At 37.5% G+C, this 11,044-nt stretch overlaps 1 protein-coding gene across 1 annotated transcript in view; it reads right to left on the minus strand.

The window, feature by feature from the left end:
* The window catches only part of ISM1 (isthmin 1), an 81,027-nt gene extending 70,233 nt beyond the window's left edge, over window positions 1-10,794 (minus strand). Inside the window, exon 1 of the mRNA XM_003788008.1 lies at window positions 10,657-10,794. Within this exon, the coding sequence (XP_003788056.1) occupies window positions 10,657-10,794 (138 nt within the window). The remainder of the gene's footprint in view (window positions 1-10,656) is intronic.
* Between the last annotated feature and the right edge of the window lie 250 nt (window positions 10,795-11,044).

The raw sequence follows: 11,044 nt of genomic DNA on the forward strand, positions 1-11,044 counted from the left end.
AACTACTTTGAGATATCACCTAACTCCAGTAAGATTAGCCCATATCACAAAATCCCAAAACCAGAGATGCTGGCGTGGATGTGGAGAAAAGGGAACACTTATACACTGCTGGTGGGAATGCAAACTAATACATTACTTTTGGAAAGATGCCTGGAGAACACTTAGAGAACTAAAAATAGACTTGCCATTTGATCTTGCAATTCCTTTATTAGGTATATATCCAGAAGACCAAAAACCACATTAAAAAAAAATATTTGTATCAGAACATTTATTGCAGCTCAGTTCATAATTGCCAGGTCATGGAAGAAGCCCAAGTGCCCATTGATCCATGAATGGATCAATAAACTGTGGTATATGTACACCAGGGAATACTATACAGCCATAAAGAAAGATGGAGACTTTACGTCCTTCATGTTCACATGGATGGAGCTGGAAAATGTTCTACTTAGCAAACTATCACAAGAATGGAAGAAAAAGTATCCAATGTACACAGCCCTATTATGAAACTAATTCATGGCTTTCATATGAAAGCTATAACCTAATTATAACCTAAGAATATGGGGGGGGGGTAAGGGCAGGGGAGAGGTGTTGGGTGGAGGGAAGGTGATTGGAGGGATCACTTCTATGGTTTATCTTACAAGGGTACAAGTGACTCTTTCTAAGAGTAGAATATAATTGTCTTAACACAATAACTAAGAAAATGACATAAAGGCTATGTTAACCAGTTTGATGAAAATATTTCGAATTGTATATGAAAACACCACAGTGTACCCCATGATTGCATTAATGTACACAGCTATCACTTAATTAAAAAAATGAAATTGTGATAATCAAATTTGGAACTGTTAGAGGAACTATTATGTACTAATCTTTAAGTCCTGCATGAGAAGTTCCTTAAAAAAAGAGTAGCCACCTGTTCATGAACACTGGGAAGAAAAAAAAGCGCACATTAAATTAAGATGTAGTATAAAGGATTTAAAGGGAATATCAAAGGAAAAATTCTGATATTAAGGGTTGTTAAAAAAAATACTTGTACTGGGTGATGTCTGTGGCTCAGTGGGCAGAGCGCTGGCCCCATATACTGAGGGTGGCAGGTTCAAACCCTGCCCCAGCCAAACTGCAACAAAAAAATAGCCAGGCATTGTGGCTGGCACCTGTAGTCCCAGGTACTTGGGGGTGGGGGGGCTGAGGCAAGGAAATTGCCTAAGCCCAGGAGTTGGAGGTTGCTGTGAGCTGTGTGACTCCATGGCACTCTACCATGTGTTATAAAGTAAAACTGTCTCTACAAAAAAAAAAAAACACACACACACACACACAAAAAAAAACTTGTACTGGCTCGGTGCCTTTGGCTCAAGTGGCTAAGGTGCCAGCCACATATACCTGAGCTGGTGGGTTTGAAACTAGACTGGGCCCGCCAAACAACAATGATGGCTGCAACCAAAAAATAGCCAGGCATTGTGGCAGGCGCCTGTAGCTCCAGCTACTTGGGAGGTGGAGGCAGGAGAATCACTTGAGCCCAGCAGTTGGAGATTGCTGTGAGCTGTGATGCCATGGCACTCTACTCAGGGTGACAGCTTGAGGCTATGTCTAAAATAAATAAATAAATAAAATACTTGTACAACATACAGGAAATGTTATTGAGATTATTTCCTTTGCAAGCTTTAAAACCAAAAGAGATTCTTCTTAACTGAATGAATAGTCCTCCTGAAATATGAGGACATCCCCTAATCTTAAAGATCAATACTTTTTCAACCATTCAACCATGGGAAGAAGAGAATGAATGAAGGGGCAACATAAGTAAGAGAACTTCCTTTTGGTTTATGTAAAGGCAAATAAAATTAAGAAATAAAATTATAGTGTTTCAGTTCAACCATTTGCGTTTACCTCTTTTCTCCTAAATTTTGCTGGGAAGGCAGAAGGGAGATAAAAATAAATTCACAACAGAGGCGGAAAGCTGTGAAAAGGGCCATCTGTAGAAAGGAAGAGATAAATAGTAGATAGAAAACAAATAGAACCAACTGGAGGCAAAACACTACTAAACTGAGAAAATGCAAGAGATATGTCTAAAAAGTTAAGTTTCCCTAAAAAACTTATGAGAATATTATAGTATCAAGAACAGTGACTGTATCAGCCTTACCACTAGGTCTTTACTCACAAGAAATGAAAACATGTCTATAGAAAGGCTTTGTATAAGAACACTAACATGGTCTTATTCATACTATACAAAAATAATGGATACAAGCCAAACATCCATTGATGGGATAATGGATAAACTGTCAAACAGTTTAACATAATAGCATTCAGCAATAAAAAAAGAGGAAGCTACTAATAATACAACCACATACAGGAGTCTCAAAAACATTATGCTGAATGAGAGAAGCCAGGCATACAGAACATGGCCTACAGATGATTCTATTTACGTGAAGATTTGGAACAGGCAAAACTAACCTATGGTGGTGGGAGTCAGACGTCAGTTGTCTCTGGGAGGAGTGAATCACCTATAAAGTTGCACTAGACAACCTTCTGGGCTAATGGGGCATGGTCTATAGGATAATTTTGATGGAGATGATATCAAAATATGTAATTTCCAAAGATGGAACTAAATCCTTAAGATTTATCCATTTTATTATATTGTTTTAAAAAACTTTTGAGAGAGAGAGAGTGAGAAAAGACAGAGAGGAGAGGGGAGAAAGGAGAAGGGAAAGGAAGAGGAAAAAGAAGAGAAGAAACTACAGAAATTGGGAGAAAAGACTGCAGTCAGGAAATGGACCAAAGAGTGGAAGAGCAGTTCATTCAGTCCTGGGGTTCAGAGTGTCTGAATCTGACATTTGCTATGAGAGCTCAGTTATGAGATACTCTTAGACTAAGTACTGGGGTTGAAAAGCTGAAAAATTGAGCCAAAACATACTTGAAAAACACAGAGATAAAAGTATGGTAGGACAAAATTAAGAGACAAGGAAGCTAGACTCAGAAATTTCAGTATTAGTTTCCAACTGTAATAGGTATTCCAGAAGGAGAGTACAGAGATATTGAAAATAAGCAAAGAAATAACTGAAGGAATTTTCTCAAGCCTAAGATACACTTGGGGTATCAGATAAAAGGGTCCACCATGTGCTAAACAGGACTAAAGACTAAAGCCCTGGATCTAGGTACATCCTGATGAAATTTCTGAACATAAATACTCCAAAATCCTCCAGTTAAAAATAAAAAATCACCTACAAAGAAATAGTGTCAGACTTTTCATCCAAAACATGAGATGATATAATAAAATAAAGTAATATCTTCAAAATACTTAGGGGAAACAAGACAGAATACAGCCAACTGCTAACTTAGCATTTAATTATGAGAATCAAAGAAGGGTATTTTTACAAACATAAGTTCTTAGAGGTTTTACAATTAACCACTTCTTTCTTAATGGATTTTTGAGAATATAGTCCAGCAAAATAAAGTATATAAGAAGCAGCAGATAAAGAAATGAGTAAATCTTATAGTTAAATCTAAGTGATAATTAGGAGCATGATTAAACCATCAAAATTGATTACGAAGATATATATGATGAAAAGGAAATTAAGAAATGGAAAAAAAGGAATATTCTAGCACTAACATTTCAGAAAATATGACTAAAATGTTAGAAATAGCAGAGAGACAATATGAAGATAAGGCATGTCAGAATCATTTTTTTAGGGGGGGTTAGTTTATAAATACTGATTAATTCTTAGCATTACTAGAAAACTATAAGTTCACAGATGTTTGTTAAAATGTTAAAAGTAATAAAAATAGAAATAGAACTTTTGAGACTTAAGTAAAAATGAGAAAAACAAATAATATTTAAATATTTATCAAATGTTTAGGTACCAACCTCTGACAAAACACTTAGCAAGTATTCAATCTTTTAATCCTTATAATAGCACTAGGAAATTTGAAATTATGAATATATAATGAAATTACATATTCATTTTACAAATAAAGAAGTCTAGACATTACAGAGGAGAACTTTCTTGCCAAAGGTAACAGAGATAAGTTGGGGGTGGGAGGGAAGTAAAATAAAAAAAATTGAAAATTTGAGAATGGGAGATAAAATGGAAAAAGAATCTTCACATTTATCAGTAATCACAAGAAATATAGATGGGCTAAATTCATTGATGTACTGCTTAGACAAATTTAGCTATAGTTTATTAATAGGAAAGATATGTAAATCAAAATTGGCAAAGAAAATTTGAAAATAAAGGTTGCAAAAAGATATCTAAACACATTCCAAAAGAAAAAAAAGGCAGAAGCAGCAATATTATATCAAACAAACAAACAAAAAAGTATTCAAAACCAAAAGCAATAAAAGGAATAAATAAGGAATTTCACCTTGATATACAATACCACCATAAAAAGTGATTTTAAGTCCTAGCACTATAGATTCTAGAAATGTAAATAAAAAATATGGAGAATAAGGATAACAAGGAAAGACAGATAAATCCACAAATGTAGTGTAAGAATTACTTAATTTCCTTCAGAAATCAGAAATCAGTATATAAATAGACAATAAGTAAGTCAAGACATGGAGGGTTTATACAACACAATTAACAATCTTGATCTTATAGGTCTTATAGCTACGCTTATGATTATATAGCACAAAGAATATGCAACCATGAAATGCTTTTTTAAATTTGCTTGTTCTATATATACAATTTATGCTGACAAAATTGAAATTCAGTTAAACTGTTCAATTTTCTGGGGAAACATAAATTATCAAAATTGGCTAATGAAAAATTACATAATTTGAATAGACTATTGACCATTGAATAACCTGGAATGTTAATCAGAGATCTCAATCAAAGAGATAACAAGTTCAAGAGGATTTTAGAAGTGAATTCTAACAATCCTTTGAGAAATAGTTAATTTTTATTATTTAAATTGCTACAGTGACTAAATGAAAAGATTTAGAACTCATATCATGAGACCATAAGGATACCAAGACTGACACGAATAATGCTGCTAATAGTCTCAGGTACACAAACATGAGAAAAAAACCCTGCTAAGTGTAGCTTTCCTACATTCCAGAATTAACAAATAGGAGAATATAACAGAAAATAAAATCCTATTCACAATAGCATTTAAACCTAGAAAACAGCTTGTAAATGAGGTGTGAAAAAAAGAAGAAAACTATACAACTTTACTCAAGAAATAGATACTATACCATGTTCTGATATTAAAAAGGATAAAATGCTCAGTTTTCCTCAACTTAACCAAAAATATTTAAAGTAATTATCTTTAAAATTGCAATGAATTTTTTAGCAAAAACAATTCTCAAATCCATTTGAAAAACATTCTATAAACAGTTCTAACAAAAATTGACAAAAAAGGACATTTGCCTGTTAAAACATAGCATAAAGTTACATTATATGAAATAGTAAAAACAGGCAAAAGAAAGTCAAGAAACAGACTTATGTATGTGTGAAAATTTCAATGTATAATAAAATTGGTATTCTGAATATAGAATGGAGTATTTAACAAGTATGATAGGACAAGATTCACTTAAACTAAAACAAATCTGCATCTCTATCTTAAATCTTCTTTTTTTTGAGACAAGTTCTCACTTTGTTGTCCTCAGTGCCATGGAATCACAAATCACAACAACCTGCAGCTCTTGGGCTTAGGTGATTCGCTTGCCTCAGCCTCCAGAGTAGCTGGGACTACAGGCACCTGCCACAATGCCCGGCTATTTTTTTGTTGCAGTTTGGCTGGGGCTGGGTTTGAACCTGCCACCCTCAGTATATGGGGCCGGCGCCCCACTCACTGAGCCACAGCGCTGCCCTCTATCTTAAATCTTAAACCCACAAACAAATTCAAAGTAGAATGTAATTCTAAACAATGAATAAAGCTATAAAACTATTAGAACAGACTATATGTAAAGATCTTTACAGTCTTTATTTAAAGAAAGTTTTCCTAAGTATGGCAAGAAAACAAAAAAAAAAAAAAAAGGAAAAGATACAATCGATAAAAACTGGAAAGTTTCTGCTTGACCAAAGGCAGCATAAACAATGCTAAAAGATGTGCAATATTGGTTAAAATGTTTCTACATAGATGAGGCAAAAGATCAATATGGTAGCTATTTTACAAAGAAGGTCACAACAGTACACATGTACACATCACATGCTCCTTTGCAATGTGACTTTCCTACTCATCCCATCAAGAGGTGAAATCTATTTCCTGTCCCCTAGAATCTAAGCTGATCTGTAATTTGTTCAGCTGATAGAATGCAATGGAAGAGATGTGCAAACCTATCAAGAGTCCCTGCAACTTCTGCTTTTACTCTGTGGGTGCTCTGAGTCCACCATGAAAGATGTGTGAGCTAGCCTTCTTTAGAATCAGAGATTATGTAGAGAGAGAACCTAGGTGACAGCAAACATCAATCATCAGACATATGAGAGAGGTCATCTTGGACCACCTAACCCACATCAAGACAACACATGGCGGTAGCTACATGGATCATTTAAGATGAAATCACCAGAAGAACCCCCCAGCTGAGCCCAGAGCAAAAGGCAATCAATTTTGGGGTGGGAGGTTCTGCAGAAATAGCTAAGTGAGACAATTATCTATCATTTATAAAGGATTCTACTGATAAACAGCCTGACTGGAAAATGGGCCAGCAGTCACCAAATAAGAAACACAATGTCTGTTCGCTTGATTCAAAACTGGAGGAGGCTTGTTGATTGATAGGAACTAGGACTTGGGCTCTATGGTGCAACGCCTGGGTCTGAATCCTGGCTCCACCCCACCACAACCGTGCGGCAAGTTACTTAACTTGGACGAGTTACTTATATCTCTTTAGTCCTCAATTTCCTCATCTTGAAATGGGTATACAAGTGCTATCTATCTGATAGGTTCATTGAGAGAAACTTTTATTAACTACAAATAAATTATGCTTTTGCCGCTACTGCTATTAAGTGCTCTGATGAACTCTTGAATACAAAGCAGTGAATACAAGAAGGTAGGCTGTTTTATAAATGTCCATGGAGGAATAAAAGAGGGAGGGTGCTCATGAAGATGGCAGTTAGAAGACAGAGATTAAAGACATTTCAGTATATTTCAGACTTTGGTTTGTGTTAAGGTTATTGCTAAAATAATCAGTTTGGTGATCTATATATACATTTTTGCTTAAATTTCATCGCCTTAATGAGTTCTAGCTTTACTACTTAAAATATGTAGAAATTCATGATTCTGAATCTAACTGACATTTAGTAGAAAGGCAATCATTTGAAATTAAAACAAAGGAGATATCATTATTATTTCCTGTGGATTCAATATTTTGGAATATTTTGTATTCCAGACATCTTTTATTACATATGATTGTTTTCTCTTTATTATTGATTAAAGACATATGGAAGAACTAATCTGAATATCTGAGCAACATGAGACAAACATTTCATTAAGAAGATAAGGTTTCATTTAAAAGCGAAAAGAAAATTGATGTTTACATGTTGCTTTTGCAGCTAATGCAGACAACTATATGATATTATTCAACATTTAAAAATATCGAAAACAGTACAAAGACTAACATCATTATTTTCATAAGCTAAAGATGATGTACTCAAAGCATTTTACTCTCACTTCATAATGTCATGCCAATAGTATCAGGGAAGTTATTTACAGAGTCAAAAATGCATCCATTCCAATTTGTACAAATAATCAACATATTGAATCCTATAATGGCATAAATGTATTTATGATTTATGTACGAATGACTTAATAAAAAATGCATCCCCTAGCATGCAGAAATAATAAAGACAATAGATGTTTATATATGTGTGTATGCATATATAAAATGTATGAATGTGCATATATACATATATATGTTCGTATTTGACTCAGTAGGACTCTCAAGATGCATTTGGAAATATAAACTATTAAAAGGCTTTCTTTGTGTATCACCAGCATGACTTTACCAAGAACCTGAAATAAAAGAATGCCTTAAATATTTTTATGCTATAAAATAACAAAAGCAAGCTAAGAAGATTCCAGCTGTGCAGCTTGGGGTAAGTTACCCAACCTCAGTTTCCTCATATGGATAATGATAGTGCATAATTGAAGTGATTTTGTGAGGATTAAGAAAGTTAATACATGTAAAGTGCTAAGAACTATGTCTGTCACATTAAAGGCACTTAATAAATCTTAGTTATTATTGTTGTTATTCTTACTACTGCTTTATTAGGTGTCTTTGATATGTCCAAACCACCAAATCTTCAGTATGCTATAATTTGGGTTGATAAACTCACCATGGTGTATTTCTGACTAAGCCAAGCTTATATTTTAGAATGTCTTAAGGTCAGATATGAAGAACAAAATTGATGTTTAAGGACTGGTTAATTTTCTAGTTACAAAGGAGGATTTTAGCAGCTTAGGCTATCATAGGGCCATCACGTTTAGATGTGTTGGGTTAGATGTGTTAGACTTGGGATTAAAATTCTAGTAGAAAGAAAGAATACAGTGTCCATAGTTTTCTCTTCAAATGCACCTGCTACTAGCAATTTCATTTCCTGAGGTCTGAAGACTAATAAATGTCTTGGCATATTCTCTTCATTTGAATGGTAATGCCTTTTTGTAGAGTCAGAGGGCCAAAGAAATACTGTGGGTCAGGAAGAGTATAAAACTTTTATAATAACAAATTACAAAAGAGAGCAAAGTTATGAACTTAAACTGTTAAACTCATCATTCTGCTTGGACAAGTGTGTGCATTTTGTGGACAGTATAACTGAGCACCATTACAAGATAAACTGAAGCTGGTGGATTAGCAGCTACTTGGGACCCCAGATATTTTTAGGAGCATAATTTTTTCTAAATCCCCCATTTCTTCTGCCATCTTGGGGCAGTTCTTCAGCTAATGCTCCTTTTGAGAATTCAATCCACTTCCCTTTCAGAGGTGCCATTTCCACAAGCTGCTTCTCTCATCACCTTACTGTTCAAGCACAAAAGGCCAACCCCAGGTTATTCTAATGATAGCAAACACCTCATAAAGCCACCCACCAAATGTACTTTTCCTCAGGACATCATTTTTATGACTTTTCATGAGTCCACGAGGAAAGAAAGCATCATGTATAAAATACGACTTCCGGAAATCTTGAAGATATTAAAAATTATCCCTACAGTGTTAGATTAGTGGGTGTACCAGCCTGTCAGGTGGTGGTATCTTTAATTTCCCCACAGGAATTCAGTGTGTCACTGTACCTTTTTACCCACATGAGAAGATGTGACATCTCCACAAAATTAACACATTTTTATATATGTCCCAAATTTAAAAGAACTTTAAGCTTTGGAGTGTATTCTGTTCCATTCCTGGTTTTGTATTTGTGTGCAGGGATCTGTAAAGGACCTTGCTTTAGTCCCTAACACTGTGGAAGAGACAAAACTTGGTATAATCGATCAAGAGTTTGGAATGCGTGAACTTTGTTAAGTTTTGTAACCTCTCTGCAGTTAACCTCTCTTAAGTTTTTGAATCTGTAAGGGGGGATATTAGTGCACAGTGTCTCATAGAGTTATGATTACATTAGTTAAATTCTGTCAAACACTTAGAACAGTAGCACAGAGTAAGAGCTATGGAAGTGTTTAGGTGAATGCATGTCTCTTTCACAGTAGATTTTTTCACAATAAATTTCATAAAGATGTAAAAAAAAGAATTAGTAGAGGCAAAGGACTACAAAATCCTTTGGAACAACAAATAATGCTTATTTAGACAATGCAGAGTAAAGGGTTTCAGAAGGGGTGGTTTGAGGAGATTTTATAATGGAGCGGGAGAATATCCCCATTACCTCCTGGGAAAATCCCTGCTCATTTCTACCGGTGCCTCGAGTTTACAGTTGTCACACTCCTAGACACCAGCAACAGCTCTTTCCAAGGAAGCAACCAGAAACCAAAACTCACATTACCTCTGACAGCCCACTGTGCTCGCCCAGTAGCAACCCCTCCCTTGCTTCATAGTTGGAATAGATCAACAGAATTCCATTCCTAAGGCCACCTTCAAAGAGAAAGATCCCAGGGAAGAAATCTTTGCTTCAAGTTTAAAAGCCCAAGGTAACCCTGGCTCAAATCTCTACAGGCAACTCCCCACTGCGTCCTCCTCATGACCCAGAACGCACGCGACAGGAGCCATGGGAACAGCATCAGCGAGGAGGAGGTGTTTGGCGATTCTCCTTGGGAAATTATGTCCTGATAGTTGGCATGGCTTTCTGAAGGGGCAGACTCACCAGACTTCTTTCTTCCAAACATGCTTTAGAGATATTATAGTATAAGATCTCCATGCGTCCCTTTGCCCGGCCTCGAGTAGCATTATTCGGCCTCAAAGGATAACCTAAGACTGGCAGCACATTCTCCACACTTCCTCTGCTGATCCAAAGGCTCCCCCTACTTTCCTCCCAGGCCCAGGTAAGTGACCTACGACAGATAGATCTGGAGGGTGCGTCCAGCAGAACTCCTAGCCAGGTCTAGTCTCCAGGCACACACACCCGCTCGCCTCAAGCTAAGTTAAGTTGCCTGGCAAGGCTGCTGCCAAAACAGTTGCTCTTTGGTGGCCCTGGGGACCCCGCCTCCTTTCATCCACCAAGCGCTAGCTTAGTACCCGGCCACCCAGTCCCCGCTGCCGCGCACGCCCCTCTCCGCTGGCTCACTCACCTGCAGCTCGCCTTGACTGGCGTTGCCTGCGGCCGCGTCTGACCCTTCGGCAGCTCCGGAGCCGCGCAGCACCGTGATGTGCAGTGTGAGCAGCAGCAACCCCAGCAGCAGCAGGAGCTCGGCCGCCAGGCGCACCATCCTCTTGAGGCGCGCGGCTTTAGGACCCGGAGCGGCAGGCGGAGGCTGCGGTGGCGCGGAGGGAGGAGGAGTCGGAGCCCGGGAGCCGGACTGCGCGGCTCCCGCCTCGGCCCCGAGCGGGGCCCCGCTCCCTGGGCCCGCAGGGCTGTCGCTGGGCGCGGCGGGGTGCGCCGGGCCGGGGGAGCAGGAGCCACCGCTGCCGGCGCACCACGGCGGAGCCACCGCGGGGCCGGACGTGTCCAAGCAGGCT

Source organism: Otolemur garnettii, unplaced genomic scaffold (genome assembly GCF_000181295.1).
Source record: "Otolemur garnettii isolate 467f Iridium unplaced genomic scaffold, OtoGar3 scaffold00025, whole genome shotgun sequence".
In the NCBI taxonomy this organism is placed as follows: Eukaryota; Metazoa; Chordata; class Mammalia; order Primates; family Galagidae; genus Otolemur; species Otolemur garnettii.